We start from the raw sequence: 17,680 nt of genomic DNA on the forward strand, positions 1-17,680 counted from the left end.
AAGTCCAGTAATAGTAACCCATCATTAAACTGTCCTAACATGCTTGTTTTTTCAAATTGTCTGTGTGTCATGCTGTCCGATGTGTCCTCTATTCTCCACAGTGAGTTTGCTAAAGAGAGAGAGAGGGTGGAGAACCGGCGAGCCTTCATGAAGCTCAGGCGGCAGCAGCAGGTGGAGAGGGAACTCAACGGCTACCGTGCCTGGATCGACCGAGCTGGTACTGAAAACATGTTAACTCACTCTAAACGTTACATATCTACCCCATTCAAAAGGCTGCCTGCTGTTCTGAATCCTCTTCACATGCAGCCCAGAGGAGCATGAGTTTGCCTTTTGAGTCTTGCCCTGGTTTTAAGATGCCCTCGCTGACTTCGTCATGACTGAAAGTGAGAAGGCTACTTGCAGGATAAGGAGGTTGCTGCATAGAAAGAAGCACAGAGAAGACCTGGATTGCTGACCTTCTGTTGTAAACGTCTGCTGAGGGATTTGGTTGAACACAGACACTAATGTCTGAGAGTGGTTTAAACATCAGAGATCATCCACTGGAATGACTGGATTTGAAGTTAGATTATGCATTATAGTTTAAAATTCTGCTTCTCACAATTCAATTAATCCCAACCACATTCAGTTTCTTCTATTTTAACTAATTGATTAAAGGTATTTATTTGTTTTATTTGTGTTATGATTCAGTCATTGTAGCTGTGTTGTGCATAAAATATCAGCTGTCTATTCTCAATCAATCAATCAATCAATCAATCAGTCAGTCACTCAAATGGGTAATTCATCAATCAATCAACCAGTTTATTAAACAATTAGTCAAATATTCAATCAACCAACAAATCAACTAATCAACCAACCAACCAACGAAGCAACCAAATAACCAAACAACCAGTAAATTTAGTAACTCAGTAACTCAGTAACTCAGTAACTCAATCAATCAATCAATCAATCAATCAACAATTAAATTAAAACTAACTAAGTACATCACTAATTTATTTCATTAATTAAATAAGTTGGCCAATCAATGAATCAATCAGTCAATCGATCACAAGAGCAATTAATCAATCACTTATGCAAGCAATCAAATAAACAGTCAATCAGCCTGTCACTAATTGAGTTAATCCATCATTCAATCAATTAATTAATCAATTAATCAATCACTCAATCTACTAATCCCCATAACAGTGAGTGCTCTGTCTTTCTTGTTAGTGGGAGTTCAGATTAATTGTGTATATCCTGGTCCTGCTAAAAGATTTAGCTCAGAGCCCCCACACACACAAACGGGTGCTGTCCCTCCCCCAGCCTGCACTCCCACTACCTGAGCTGAGAGAGTGCAGGTGAGCGTGGCAGTGTGTGGAGCAGAATGGCTGTGTGAAGCTGCTGCGCTGTACGAGCTGCACAGCAAACTCGCTCGCCCACGCAGTAAAGGGTTAGCAAAAAGGTGAGCCTGACTCACTGACTGGAGTGTGCAAGAGTGTGTGCATATGTGTGTGTGTGTGTGTGTGAGACACCACGCTTGGTGTAGTCATTGTTTTCTACAGTACAAAATATGGCAAAGGCGCCAGAGAACTTTAAACAGCTTAAAATGGTGGACCACACACAAACAATTATCCATGTGTGTATAAATTGAAAAGGCCATTTGACATCTGTGTTTGACACTATTCACTGCAAATATTCAAAATGAAATGGTTTATGATAATTTTATATTGTTTGTACTGAAAGAAAAAAACACCTGTGTGTTCTTTTCTGTATCCACAGAGGAGGTGATGCTTGCAGAGGAGAACAAAAACTCTGGAAGGTCTGCATTAGATGGTATGATTTCTTTCCAGTGAACGGTGAAGCACTTTGGCCCCAGAGCGCCTATATGTTTTTCCTGTTGGTTGCTGCTATATTTGTTCCTTGAAAGGTTCTCCTAACTGGCGTGACCTTCCTCTTCTTAAAGTATTCGTTACCGACTCACTAACGCTTGGATCAGGCTTAGACGTATACAGGTTATATGCATCTTATACATGACTGCATCCATTTTTAAAGCATCACAGTGGATTAGATTAGTGCCAGGGGGGTCACAGTGTCAAACAGCTCTGTCGTTTGTGCAGAAGCCCCGTAGATGTATTACTTCTGACATATTACTCCTTGTACATTTTCCAGCAGGGTCTTTAGTCTCGCTGTAGGTGGATACGCCTCGTAAAGGCACATATGATGTTCACTCTCACTGCCTGCCTTGGATAGTCATTTCTGTTACCACGGCAACATTTCTTTTCACTTATTTACATGCTGTCTGATGTGTTGGGCTTTTGCTTGACCGCTGCTTTTGGCCTTTGCTGCAAAATAAAACAGTAAAAACAGTAAAAACGCTTCCTCACCAATAAGATGTGAAACAGACGCAATTTCAACATATTTACTCTTTTTAAACATTGGATATATTTTAGCAATATGCAATAATATAATGCTTTCTCTTATCTAGTGTTGAAACGAGCTACGAGCAAGAAGAACGCGAGACGTCGAGGAGAGGATAAATATTCTGAAATCTCAACAGTTGGTTAGTGACACCACTTTCACTCTGTCCATATGTTCTCTCTCCCTGGCTGTCAGTGCTGTACTTATCAAACAGTGTGTGCTTTATAAATCAGCAGAAAAGGGGCTATAATGCCTGCAGCTTTAGCATTGACAGTGTAACACAGAGCTCTAATGAGACATTGCAGTTCGCCTGCAGGGTTTTGAAGTAGTGCAGACAGATTGCCATGGTCTGCTAAAAGATAAACAAAAGCCATTGTGATTATGTATTACAGATACTGTTGCAGCATTGTTAACTTATTAACACTGGCACAGGTTAAACACTATATATCCATAAGTATCCAGACACCCCTTGTAATTAGTGAATCCACTTACTTTAAGGTGCACGCATTGCTGACACGGGGGTTCAGCTGCACACACGCACACAGTTTGTATAATGTCGCTGTTCAAAGAACATTCTTTACTTTTAATGTAAGTCAGTGTAAAGATATCTTATTACAGGTATACGGGTCCATTCATCATGAGATTTTATCATCATCATCATAAAAAACAGCCACCAAGCTCAAATGATGCAGAAAACTAAAAACTGGCAAAAACGGAGATACATGTTTTTCTTTGGGCAGCGATGATAATCCTCATAGCAAAGCACTGAAAAGCACTGATCAATAAAATGGGACACACTGGAGTCTATTGTCACCATGCCCAGTGCCAAATGTCAGCTAGAGGTAGGTAAAGCCCCAGCAAATGAATCAATGAAGCAATAATATGGATAAATGGATAAATGAATGAATTAATCAATCAGGCAGTGAATCAGAGGCTGTTACTGCAGGCGCAAAAACTCCCTATTAATACCCTTGACTTGAAAAGAAACCTTGGAAGATCAAGTGTCTATATAGAGAGTGTACTGTGAGAAAGTCTTAGGTACTTTAGCAAATAGTTTAAAATCACAGCAATTTGTGTCTTTTTGCTTGTAAAACACTAGAATATATGCAAATATTAATGTAGTATAATGTAACATTAAATTCTTGTTTTCAAAAAAAGAAGTTAGTTTTTTATGAGCTGGTTAAAAAAACAAAGTTTGGTTCAGAATTTCTCCTCAACTCCTCCAGCCAACCCATGGATTTGTTCAAATTCACCACCAGCACAGCTGATTTAATTTAATGAATTATTGATTCAGCCAAACCAAGTGTTGTATAATAACTACAAAGTCTACTCCTGCCATGAGGACATGTTTGGAAACGGTTGAACAAACACATTGACATCATAAAATCAGGAGGCTTAGAGGAAAAATCTGGAACCAAAAACTCTTTGTCTTCTGTAGTGACATGGAAATGTGAGACAGCACTTTTGAAAACACTTTTGCTTTTTAATTTAAGAATTAAACTCAAAGTCAATTTTGAGGTCCTGAGACTTTTTAAAATCTTTCAACTTCACTTTTTAAAGTACAATATTGAACATTTTTTTGGGACAGACACCTCCCAGTAGAAAATACCCTACAAATGATGATATTGCATATATTTAGCTTATTACTATCTCAATAAGTAATGCCTGTAAATTGACTTAATACTGTTTTTAATTTTTTTTAAATAATTTTTTTAACTGAAACACAGTTTGAACTAATTCGCTAATTCATTAATCATTATTTTGAAGAAACAGTGACATGTTTGTCAGTACTTTACTTTTGTATATTAATATTACACGTATATTAGTGTCTTTTCTCTTATGCTCCACTGAACGACACTGCTGGTTTGATTATAACTTTGTGCCTTTTCCTTTGTGTCCCAGGTGGTCCACGGCCACCTGTAAACTTCCGCAGCGGAAGACGGGGTCCAGCCGCCTACCTGAGGCGTAAAGAGCGCATGCTGCGCTTCTCCATCCGCCGCATGGTCAAGACAGACAGCTTCTACTGGATAGTGCTCAGTCTGGTGGCCCTCAACACCATCTGTGTGGCCATCGTCCACCACAACCAGCCTGAATGGCTAACCATCCTTCAGTGTAAGAACCAGGAGGGGTTTCAGGGGGCTCACTTTGGTCTAACTAATGTTGTGTCTGCTCCCATTCTTGTTCTGAATTGAGCCTGTTTGCATGTTAGAGATTAAGAAAGATATGATGCTAACTAATGCATGACTCCCACTGTCATGAATCATCAAGTAATGCAGACTTAAGGCCAGAATATAAATGAAGACCAGAGTATGGTCAGATAAATGCAGGACTTGAAAGGGAGTATAATATCAAAGAGATGCTCCGTTCCTGACCTTAGCATCTCTTTGATATTCAGATGCTCAGTGATTGTCATGGAAAAACTGATTAGCTACTCGACTGTGACATCATTGTCAGGTTTGAGGACAGTAGTACTATAATAAGGGCATAATTTCAGTATAAAGTAAAATTTCTTCCAAATAAAATTAATATTAACATAATTAACAAAGTCTTGTGGTTGTTTCCTTCAAGCAATCCGTGAAGTGTATACTTGTGTAAAATCACTGTGGAGGACTTTTGGCCCACTCTTCTTTGCAGAATTGCTTTAATTCTACCAAACTGGAGGGCTTTTGAGCATGAACTGTCAGTTTAAGGTCCTGCCATGGCATCTCTATGAGGTTCGAGTGAGGACTTTGGCTAGGCCATTCAGCGATGGACTTGCTTTTTTGCTTCAGATCTTTTGTCTTGCTGCATAACCCATTTGTGCTTGAGCTTCTGATCCCAGACTGATGGTAGAAAGCAGAATTCATGGTTCAGTCTGTATTGACAAGTCGCCCAGGCTCTGAAACAGCAAAGCATTTCCACACTATCACACTACCACCACCATGTTTCATTATTGGTATGGAGCTCTTATTGTTAAATGCTGTGTTACCTTTACGCCACATGTAACAGGACCTGTCTTTAACACCTCAAGGTGTTTTTGGCAAATGTGAGACAAGCCTTTATGTTCCTTTTGGATAGCAGTGGCTTTAGTCTTGTAGCTCTCCCATGAATACCATTTTTGCCTAATCTCTTTTAATAGCAGAATTACCAACCCTGACCTTATCTGAGGCAAGCAAGGCCTGCAGTTCCTTAGATGTTTATCTGGGTTCTCATCACTGTGCTCTTGAAAAAATTGGTAGTTTGGGAAGATTCATTATGGTTCCAAGTTTTCTTCATTTGGAGATAACGGCTCTTATTGGAATATCAGAGCCTTAGAAATGGCTTTATAACATGCTGTATTTTCAAGAACCTTATATTGCCTATGGCGCTGTTTGTTGAGATTTCTTAGCCTACTTCACATTGCTGGAAAGGTTCTGTTTAAGTGATGTTTAGATTCAACAGCACTGACAATAATCAAGCCTGTGTGTCTAGTTTGATTGATCCCAATTATCGACACAATTTGGTTAATTGGCTGTTTGAGTAACTTTTTTCCTTCAGTAAATGAAATGGTCATTCAAAACTGTGTGTTAATTGTCTGTCTTGTATTAAATTTTCTTTGAAAATGTGAAACAATTAGAGGGACAAATATGCAAAAACAGAATAAATTAGGAGGGGCCAAATGCTTTTTCACAGCACTGTGGCCTTTAGTGGAAGTCATACCTCCATTTAGGCCCCAAAATGAAGTCTAAATAATCTGTTAGGCATCTGTGCCTGTCAGGTACCAGGAAGAGCTGAATCAAAAAATTTGGGGCAATAAAAATTTTTGTGATTACTTAGCAAGCGATTTTATTGCAGTAGGTAAGCAAAAATGCATAAACTTAGGTGCGTAATCATCTAGTGACAATGACAATGTCTTCAATCCCTGGGCAGACTATGCAGAGTTCGTGTTTCTGGGACTCTTTCTTGCTGAGATGTTTTTGAAGATGTATGGCCTTGGCTTCCGCCTCTACTTCCACTCCTCCTTCAACTGCTTCGACTGTGCGGTATGTTTGAGCTTTAGCTCTTCTGGACATCTATATCTGAGTCACTTTGTGCTCAGGTCAAGAGAAGATTGCTACTCTTATATACAAAACAGCCCACTGGGTTTTTTTCATGCTTGGAGAGTCTGTAGCCTGCAGTCTCTGTCCATTTTTAGTGTGGCTGTTTTGGATATTTTAGTATTTGGGAACTAAAAACATTGCAGTATGTTTTTTTATGGCCAGTTGATGTTATCCTATACACTGTAACCTTTAAGACAGAGTCAATATTATAGGTTTACTTACATATGTTTTGACATAGTATTCCACTTAAGTTATTAGTTCTTCTTTTACATTTATCATGTATTAAGTGACCATGCTTGCGTGTGAGTACCAGTGATGTTTATGTCATTTTACTCCTCTCATATCTCTTGCACAGGTGATCGTCGGCAGTATTTTTGAAGTGGTTTGGGGATTTTTTAGGCCTCAAATGTCTTTTGGAATCAGCGTCCTTAGAGCTTTACGACTGTTAAGAATCTTTAAGATAACCAGGTAAGTTGTTGGACGCTGATAGCAAATCTAAATATGTCTATGCAGTAGTTTTATTACTCTTAAGTATTGTGCGTATTTGCCTTTGGCTTAGTTCATTTTGCTCCACTTTGCCAGGTACTGGGCATCCTTGAGGAACTTGGTAGTGTCTCTGATGAGCTCCATGAAGTCCATCATCAGCCTCCTCTTCCTGCTCTTCCTCTTTATTGTCGTTTTCGCTCTGCTTGGGATGCAGCTCTTCGGTGGGAGGTAAATGTGCTGATGTTCTGATTTCACCTACAGAAGCTGAAGCCTGTATTTTGCAGATTGTTGGCGTGGCTAATTCTAGGCTTCATTACACAGGAACGGTTTAACATATAGACATGGTTCACACATCATAACAACCAGCAGGATGTACTCCCTGTAACTGTAGCTAGAGGTGTGGCGAAGCATCAGTGATTGATTTTGATTGAAAAACAACCCAAAATCCACTACTTATCCTGATATTATATCACCATTTTTTATTCTACATAAACATCACATACTACATCTGTTAATGTCTAGAAGTTCACATCACATCTCTGAGCGAGTGCACTATGATTCATCAAAGCATTCAGAAGAACAAAGAGATCCTCTGTTTACAGCTAATCTTCTTTTCACTACTATAATTTATTTCTAATGTTTATAAAAATACTTTGTTTAGTTGTGAAGGGAGTTTAGCTGTTGGTAATTCTGAATGCACTGGAGTTGAATCTGATGAGTGATACAGATGGGCTTCAGCATGTCTGTTGCATGTGGTGTGACCTTGTGCATTTGTTTGTGTTGTATATTGCTTTATTTCAGGTTTGATTACTGTTTTAATTCATCTTTTAGGTTCATCTTTAAAGATTACACCCCTGCCAACTTTGACACATTCCCAGCTGCTATCATGACTGTCTTTCAGGTTTGTATCCAATGAATTCAGATTATATGTAACGCATTTCATTACATCTTGGTTAATTTGTCTGTCTGTATTTTTTTTTTGTTATCAAATGTGTGTTTTTTTTTAAACTGCAGATTCTGACAGGTGAAGACTGGAATGAGGTGATGTATAATGGGATTCGTTCGCAGGGAGGAGTACAGTATGGCATGTGGTCCTCCATTTATTTCATTGTGCTGACACTGTTTGGGAACTGTATCCTTTAAATTTGTTCAAAATGAATTGTGAAAGCATTTTAATTGCTTCCTACAGTTGCTTTAAAACACTTTATTGTATGATCACAGTCAAGTTTAAAACGAATGGCTATTAATTCCATTGTAGTTCATTCTTATAGTAAAACATTTTACTAATTTATATTAGTAACAGTTTCCAAAACTGTGGCAAAATATGCAGCAAATTACAAAATTGGGCAATTTTCTCATATTTCAGCTTAAAATCTCTTTAAATTCATATGGTTTGTGTAACATATTCCCTGACAGTAGTTTGAACAGACACATTGCTCAATGTATTCTTGGCCATCGCTGTTGATAATCTTGCCAATGCCCAGGAATTAACCAAGGTACAGGTAAAATCGGGAGGACATACTGTATGTATTCCAAAATAGTGCATTGCTGCAATATTATTTACATAAATCTAAATAAACTGAAACAATTAATACTGAAGTGTTCATGTGTTCTCAGGATGAAGAGGAGGAAGAGGAGTTTTTTAACCAGCGATACAAGGGCCGGGAGTTTGGCCTTTCAGAGTAAGTGTTGCCAGTCCCATCAGTAAGTTTATGCCCACTGTCCTGCATTTACTTCAGCCGATAGATTAATTTTTGAGAACCTGCTTTTGAATTTGAAGTGCATGCCATTAAAACTGTTAGGAATTGCTAGCTGGTGAATACTAGGATACTAAGAGGGTGCACTGTTTCCAAAAGCTTTCTTGTGCTTCAAGGTGTCCTCTCGAATCAAAACGTTGGTACTCTGACTCACCACATACAGCCTAGTGCCATTTATTAATGTACCATTTGTCTGTCGTTTTTGGAGTGAGTCTTAGGTCTGCTCTTTGCAAAGCAACAAAACATAAAAGCATGGATGTCAGTCACAGACACTAAATAGAGTAAAGTAATGAATGTCTAATACAGACCTGTGTGTTTTCCATTTTCTTCCATAGAAAAGGTTCCTAATACTGGAGAAAACACGATCCATTTTTAGGAACACTGTTAAGTTGCAAATGTCTTATGTTCAGAGTATTGCTTGTAGTGACTAGTCTTGCATAGCTAGTTCTGTAAGTGTACTAATGTTTAAGTCCTTCTTAATACAGAAACATCTAGCCTTGACTACCACTTGCAATTTGTGATAGGAAACTTGCAGCTGTGATCCAAAGTGTTTAATTGTGGATGTTTAAATGTTATTGATATATCAAAAAAAAGTTTGACCAGGTTGCCTTTTAAGAGTAACTTGAATGCAAAAAATGACAAATCCAGAGAGTTTTAGACTGTAATTTAACATATTCAAGAAATTAAAGGAGTTTAATCAAACGACAGTTCAGGTTCTGTGCTCTATTCAGCAACTTATTAAAACTTAACCCATTTATTCCCAAACTTTTCTCAGCTGTGCAAAAACAGAATTGCTATCCTTGGACAGCCGTATGAGAAAAACTATATGGCTTTTAAGACAATATTTTAAAGTTTGTGAAAATATAATTAAATATATGACTTGTAGCGTACTGTGCAAAAGTCAGAGACCGCCCATCATTTATTTCATTTCCACTCCAAATGGCCATTAAATTGACATTACTCATTTTTCAGCTTCATGGAAGAATGTTGAAAACATATATTTAACAGAAAATGACACAAAAGCCTCAACAAATAAATATAACAACATTTTTTCAGTATTTAGTATGTCCATTATTTGCCTTATTTTACAACTTTCATTCTTTTCATGAGACTTGGTTTATGTTTTCACAGAAATCTGTAGGGATATTTTTCCACACCTTCAAAGTTCAGTCTTAGAAGTTGGTTGCATTTTCTAATGATCCACGTGATCCCAAACCCACTCAGTGATGCTGAAGTCTAGATTCTTGGGTCCAATGTTCTGTGAGCTCCAGCAGCTTCTTTTTATGCAAATTTACTTTAATTTCTGTTTTAAAATCTCTCGAAGACAAAGGTTTTAACTTCTTTTTATCTGCTGGTGACAATTTAGGGCTACAAAGTCTTGTGTGGTTATTAGTGGTCTTATTTTCTCTGTGTCTTTTAATAATTTTTTGAACTCCTGTTTTGGAAATTTTTCTCTTCCTATGACCTTCCTTTTCCATATACAACCTAATCTCCTCAGATATATCACCTGAAAAGGAAAAACTTTTACTTAATGGCCATTTCGATTGGATAAGTTAAGTAAGTCTTAGATTTTTGCAGTATTGTACATGAAAAAAAAAACAGTTGACAGGATTATCAACAGTGAATGTACACAATGTGTTTTCCCCCACGGCACAATAATGAGCATTGAAGGCCCTGGTCATGTGACCAAGTACCCATCAACCCACGTATATGTTTTCATATGAGATCAAGACAACCTATAATTTAACTCCTAGATTGTTATTCAGTAGAAAACAACAAAGTCATTTAGAGCTTTACAAACTCAAATCAGTGGGAACAAATGGGTTAAAGGTTTAGCTGAGATTTGACCTGAAGTCAAAGTGTGTAGGTACATAGAAAAAAAAGGTATTTCTTCTGAAACTGAATTAGACACAACCTAATATGCACGTTTCAACTACAAACGTTGACTGTATGTATGCTAGAAACAGGTCAGATGTCATGAAAGAGAAGGTTATTAAGAGTTATTCCACATTTACTGGCCTGCCAAGCCTGACTTCTCAACCAAACCTTGCATGTCTGTCTGCTTGCTCTCTCGCATGCTTGTTTTGCTTCTTTTCTTGCAACTTGCAACTCGGAGGATTTGACAAAATCGTCATAGCTCAAATATTCTTCAGTTTACACCATAGTTTAAATATAAACTGGCTCATGGAAAGGAGTAAGATAACTAACCAGGCATCGAAAAAGAAAAATCGATGTGCATCTTGTATGATGAAACCCCAGAGACCAACACTGACTGGAGCTTCCAGTTTAAACCTTGCCTGGTATGCTCACCAAAACGTGAAGAGCGTATGATCAGAATTTGATGATGCTTTCATCGTATTGTCTTGTCAATTTATGGTTGTGGAGTGACAAAGACCAAATCATCACTGATGCTAAACTACTAGGATTCAGATTTCACATTATCACTAAAGATTTTCTGTTTACACAGCTACTGCCAATTCTGCCATTTCGGTAACAGCGTGCCAAGTCTCATTAAAAACAAAGTTGCTGCAAGATATATTATTTAATGCAGCATGGCCCTTTTCCAGGGCTTACCGACCAGTCGCTTGTCCACTGCTGACTACATTGCCCGTTTATCTTGTGCAAGGTGCCTTGCAGTAGCAATACAAGTTTTATTTCTGGGTTTGCCTGATTTATGCAGCCCACAGCAGATGGCAGAAAGTATCCACTAAATCTGCATTGGCAAATGTGAGGTTTGTGCAAACAAGAACTAAAGTTTCATACAATGCAATACATTCTCGCGTAGTGGCTCGCTCAGCACATCTGCCATTGGCAGCGATTCTAAATTCCTATCCTGAAAGATTCCTTAACAACATAGTGTAAGGCTTTCCCTGCTCTAACATGCCTGATTTGACTCACAGAGGGCTTCATAATTACCCGTAAGTCAAGTCAGGTGAATTAGAATAACTAAGTAAAATACGGAACTGTGCACTGTAGGGGTCCCACAGGGTTAAGAATGAGGCCCAGTGCAATTGAGAATTACTCAGTGGAGCCTGGCATTTGAAAGCAATACAGAGGGCACGGCAATGTGCCAAAAGCAGTGAGAATGTGCAGAAAAAGTGCATGCTGTGTGAGAGAAAGTGCACTGACATTTAGGCACCATTTCCTCAAAAGAGATCCTATTGGATTTTGGCTTCTGGATTGGATTAAGTCCTGCAGTCTGGCTGTATCATTGGGTTTTTCAGAAATCCAAGCCAAAATCCAATAGGAAAACAGTTGGTTCAGACACACAAATGTCTGCCTGGCCCAACTGAAATCCACATAGACAACAGGCAATAGTGCCATCTGCTAAGGTGGTTCAGAAACACACCTGTTTTTCTTAATTGTGAGGCTGACGCCACTGTGATTAGTTAGCGCACAGTAGTAGACCAATGTTACTTTTTATTTTGAATTTACTTTGCCATTATAGTAAATGCTGTAGCTGTAAAATATGTATAATGTGTCAACCACAGTCTCATTCTTCAGGATTAGCAATATATAAGATAAGACAAATCCGTCCTATCTATTTTGGCCATCTTTAGTGATCTTGTTTTGGTCTTTGTCAAAATTGTTTTGTCTGTCTGCTGTACAAATACACTAATGGCTTATTTCCAACCAATCATTCATTTGATCACATGGACAACAAAAGAATTCGTATGAATGTGAGTAACGCCGTCTCTCTATACCCCTTTTTACCTGTTCCACCTTCATCCTTCACCTTCATCTTTTGTCTCATTTACTTCGCTATCCAACACACGTGAACCTTTAACACTTCCTGTTTCTGTTTTCAGCTTTTGTATTTTTCATCTACTTAAAGATTTTTTTCTAGGGTTTTTTTTTTATTTTATCCTTTGTTCCCCCCACTTGAATGCTCTTTTTTCTGCTGTTGTGAATTTCTCAACCTAAACCAATAACCATTGTTTTAAACCTCTGATTTCTCAGATTTGATCAAAACACACCCCTCCTGAATGCTACTGTAATTGTGAGGACTGCTTTGAGATCAGACCATTTCTTTTTGTGACTGAGTTTTGTTTTGCATGAGCAGAAGGAGGCGCAGGCCATACTTGTACAGGAAGAGGGCCATCCACAGGGGCCGGCCGACGCCTGCTGAGGCAGAGGAGGAAGCGCCTGGAAGACCGGACCCTGAGGAGCAGCCGGTCAATGCCTTCGCCAACCGTCGCGAGAGACGTAACAAGATGAAGATGTCTGTGTGGGAGCAGCGGGCCAAACAGCTGCGCAAACGGCGCCAGATGGCCAGTCGTGAGGTGCTGTTCGGCAGCCCCACTGAGGACCCTACGGACACCCCAGTTAGCCAGCCGCACACAATGTCCTCCGTGTCCCCTGAGACCAGCCCAGCACATCTGCCTGAGTCACCTATGTCAGTGGTCATACCTTTGCCGGAACCACCCATGTCCATATCGATTCCCCTCCCAGAACCCCCGGAGTCTGAGCCGCCGCCCCTCGTGGGCTCTGGAGCAGAGGAGAGGCCCGTGCCTCATCGCTCCAACACTGAGAGGAGGCACCGTGTGGCCCGAAAGTTTCGGGCGGCTGCAGCTGCAGGGGTCGTCCAAGGAGGGAGGCATCGAAGGCACAGGCACCGGGAGTCCAGATCAGAGTCCAGAAGCACAGACACCTCTCAGCCGTGTGGCAGTGGAGAGGAACAGTTTACTGAAGGAGGAGATGATGCAGAGGCCTTGCAGTCGAGGAGAAGCATGGACGAGAATGAGCCAATCATGCCCAACCAGCAAACCGAGCTTGAGGACGAGCAACAAAGGTAAACCTTCCTAATAAATAATGTTTACAGCAGCGGTTCTCAACTCTACTCTTGGGAACTTACCTTCTGTTTGGAAAAGTTTCAAGTATTCTCTGACCCAACACACGTGATCCAAATGATGAATTCATGAATTAGCTGATGAGTGTTATCAGACGTACTGCGACCAGGACTAATTGTAACTAGGGATCCACAATGGCTTGGAATCATATTGGTATCGGCAAATATTTGCTTTAAATTGAATTTCAGCATTGGACAGATGTTTAGATTTGTCCAGTGTTTTAAACTGATATTTGATGATGTCCTAGTTTCTCCACTTTATAAATGTTTATCTATTAGTATTGGCATTGGTATCATCAGATATATACCTGAGAAATATTGGATATCGAGATTAGACCACAATTCTCATTTTGGTGCATCACTACTTGAAACTTTGCAGGGCATTCTCTAGGACTGAGGGCAGCAGTTCCCAATTCTGTCCTCAGGGAGACCCCAAAGGTCCATATTATTGCTTTATACTAGCTCCCAGATACCAAAAACTTCAAGAGGTTTTTCTTGAATTTGTTTTTGTGAAAGGTCCTTAGAAAATGTTTAGATTCATGACGTGTTCTTAAGCCGCAGAACTGTTCTCACCTTTGAACTCTTGAGTGTATGTGGAATCCATTCTTACCTAAGAACAAGTCTCAAGTCAGAAAACATTGGTGAAGGTCAGAATCTTTGTAAAAACTGCATAAGTGAGTTTTAAGAAGACATTTCTTTTTTAAGAACGATTGGTGAATGAGGCCCACTGGCATGTTATTTGCATGATAATGTGTGTGGCGTTGGTATGAGTATCAAAAGGGTGTTTTTTACGTTTTAACACATTACAGTATCGCTGCTAGGTTCAGAATGGTCCACCACCTAAAAATATCTGGCCAATAGTAGTTTCAGTGGTCAGAAAGGCCTAGAAGATGGGTAACACAAATTGTGCATCAACAGAAGGAGTACAGTCCTTATACAACAAACCACTCCAGCCAGTGAGTGTTATTTCCACACATTGTTGGACTTCATTAAGTCATTTCAAAACCTAGAAAGTTTTCATTGATTTCCTGTGCAAATTTGATAAAATTAAAATGAATAAAAATGTGTAATTGTTTTCTACCCAGCAGCTTATTCCTATTAAACTGACTGTTAGCAATAAAATGCTTTATGTAATGGTGTAGTTTACTGAAAAGAATACTATTGTCCCATAAGATTCAGTCTACTGATATAAAAGTTGTTTTTGACATGTTGCCATCTGTAATTTTGTGTATAACCTGCTGATAAGGAAATTTTGTTTAGTGCATTCTATTTTTATATTTTACTATGATTGTAATTTTCTCATCTGAACCATTTTGTGGTCATATTCTTTGTTGGTAGGAGCTGAAAAATGTCACCATTCCTTTTAAAAACACTCTTGTCTCAGTCTCAGTCCAACTCTTCCTCTCCGCCATGCTATTTGTGTTGGCTTGTGTTTGTTGTAAGAGGCACGTGAAGGAAATCTGTCACATCACATTCGATTTATGCATACTTTTCCCCCCAAAAAAGTTTCCAGTGCAGGTTTTTGCTTTTTCCACTTAAGTTTTAATGAAAAAAAGTTTTGTTCTCACAGCCTACATCGACAAACTTTGTTAAACCAAAAGCGCTAAAACACTTGTTGTAAAAAGATCCTTTGGATGGAAGCGTAGCTAACGAAATATAACTCTGCTACTGTAATGAATGGTATGGTGAAGCTATAGTGTTTTATTCATATAACTGGGACAAAAGTAATTAAAAAGACTTTTAAAATGGTTATACAAGTCTCTTACATTTACAGAGAAAATTTTCCTCTCCATTCTACATTAAAGTGAAATCTTTAGGCTGCTGCCTCAAGCTGAATTGCATAGTATGCTCCGTTTAAGCATACCTGCATGCACATTGTTTCAAATTATTTATAGAAATCCCCTGTATGTGTGCCGACATAATTTGAGGGCTGTTGTAGCAGGTAACCCACTATCACAGCAGGTCGCGCCATTCGCTTTTATTCACTCTGTCTCACGGCGACATTTTCACACCCACGATGCTTTGTTTCAGGGACGGTACCTGCGATGTTGCCACGGTCTCGCAGTCGTCTGACCCAGCAGAGCGAGAGTCTGGCCTGCCCTGTACCTGCACAGGGCTCGGTGAGGAGGGAGAGACCCCAACCTGCCCGCATCACCGAGCAGACAATACAGCGGAGCTTGATTACCTCTCAGAGGAAGCCATTGACAACGAGAACAATGCCAGCTATTTAAACCAGGGGGAACCACTGACGGAAACTAGCATTATCCGAGAGATGTCGGCACAGCCTCTGTTGGAGTTGACACCAATGACTGGTAATTTGAAAGGCGATGAAGGCTCCAGTCTAGGGCCTTCGCATTTTACTGTCACTGCTCCAAGTAATGTGTGTGCATTAATGGCAGACATTTCTCTGATGACTTTAATGATCCAGCGTTTATGTTATAATATTAACCATGACACCATAATTTGATTTAGATGCAGATGTAAATAGCTATTGGTCTGCAATGGAGACGTAATCCTTAGTCCCCTGTGCTTTCTGACGCACTTTTTACCTGATTTACTGAGCTTAGCGTGGTGTTCTCATGGCGTCAAAGATTATGGAGGAAATATTGCATGTTGTATGTTCACTTCACACTGGCGTAACTGGTCATCCATGGCTTAACCCTGAGATGTATTGTAGTCAGTTTCAAGGACGTGGAAGCGGGTCATTCAGAAAAGTCAGAGCACCAAGATGACGATGATGAGGATGAAGATGAGCCAACAAAAGCTGTCCCAACTGTTCCACCAGACAGCATGTTCATCTTTAAAAGCAAAAACCCGTAAGTTGGCATGGTTTCAATGGAAAGGGCATACTTTAAAATATTCATTTCAACTCAACAGCACATCCATTTTGCTAACTGCTGTTCTCACATTGGAGGCAGAATTGCACAGAGAAGACATAGCGAGGGACGATGTCTCAGATATTTGACTGCATGGTTTCCATGTGTAGGATTCGAAGGATATGCCACTATGTGGTAACCCTGCGGTATTTCGAGATGACCATTCTTCTTGTGATTGTGGCTAGCAGCATTGCACTGGCTGCCGAGGATCCTGTATGCACCAACTCCGAGCGCAACCGGGTGAGACATTTCGCCTTAAAATGCTTTTCACCTGGACTAGCCAGTGGAAGACTGAATCTCTGCCATTCTATTTTTCAGTCTATTTTCCTAGTAAAGGAGTGCCCAATCATTTTAATGCAACATATAATTGAGCTTGATCTACCAGGATACTAGCCTCTGTAACAGACACCTTGAGTTCTGCAACCATTGCTTCCAATCAGATACTGCTCAGATGATTGTCTTGTCATTTGTCTATACGAGTGTCCAGTTGAGTTTGTCCCTCAAACAAGCTGTAGGTGTAGCCAAGAGGTGGCCAGTTAAACAAAGTGGGGCAGTCAGCTTTCATTAATGGACAGTTATGCGTTGTGGTGAAAATCTGCCATCAGGGAAGTTATCAAGCACTGAAGATGCTGCACTCAGTTACCATGTCTTGCTGTGATAGGCTACTCTGCTTGGTAAACAGACAAATCAGTCCTGGCCAAAACGTTAATGTTATTCTTGTTCTTTTTTGCTTATTTTCAGCAGTAATGTGGAAATTATGTACAGAATAATGTGCTGTATGTTTGGTGCGGTTCAATAATAACTGTTCCTGTACAGATGAACATGAATAAGTGCTCTTTAAGTTTGATGTTATAAAATCACTGAGTCTAGCTAGGCTGCCTCATTGAAAAGGTTCTGGCCACACCACTGTCCATAGTAGGCACTAAACCAGAGGTCACTAATAGGCGGACCGTAATTCAAGTCCGGACCCAGACGCTGTCCTATGTGGACCTGGACCTATAACTGATATACTATGGAGAATTATTTAATTTCGACGGGGTGGTCCTATTTTAATCGGCGTAACTTTTCTAGCCTTTACGGTACGGCTTTAGCGGCCTGGGAAACTCACTGACCAATCGCGCGTGTTGTAAATATCACACGTGATGCTACTCGGCCAATCAGATCTGTGCATTACGATGAGCACCGAGATTCGAGTGACGCACACACAGGGAAGGGATGAGGTGGAAGGGAGGTTATTTCACGTGTCGTGCTCTAAACAGA

The 17,680-nt window shown here is 39.8% G+C and overlaps 1 protein-coding gene across 1 annotated transcript in view; it reads left to right on the top strand.

Annotated features, from left to right (window-relative positions):
• The window catches only part of cacna1eb (calcium channel, voltage-dependent, R type, alpha 1E subunit b), an 83,997-nt gene that overhangs the window by 33,130 nt on the left and 33,187 nt on the right, over positions 1–17,680 (top strand). Inside the window, 15 exon segments of the mRNA XM_036596742.1 lie at positions 102–217; positions 1,756–1,809; positions 2,462–2,536; positions 4,297–4,506; positions 6,283–6,395; positions 6,808–6,920; positions 7,035–7,166; positions 7,770–7,839; positions 7,953–8,070; positions 8,367–8,440; positions 8,556–8,626; positions 12,756–13,487; positions 15,576–15,856; positions 16,222–16,360; positions 16,531–16,660. Coding sequence (XP_036452635.1) covers positions 102–217; positions 1,756–1,809; positions 2,462–2,536; positions 4,297–4,506; positions 6,283–6,395; positions 6,808–6,920; positions 7,035–7,166; positions 7,770–7,839; positions 7,953–8,070; positions 8,367–8,440; positions 8,556–8,626; positions 12,756–13,487; positions 15,576–15,856; positions 16,222–16,360; positions 16,531–16,660 — 2,428 coding nt within the window.

The sequence above is a fragment of the Colossoma macropomum genome, unplaced genomic scaffold (assembly GCF_904425465.1).
Source record: "Colossoma macropomum unplaced genomic scaffold, Colossoma_macropomum, whole genome shotgun sequence".
Lineage (NCBI taxonomy): Eukaryota > Metazoa > Chordata > Actinopteri > Characiformes > Serrasalmidae > Colossoma > Colossoma macropomum.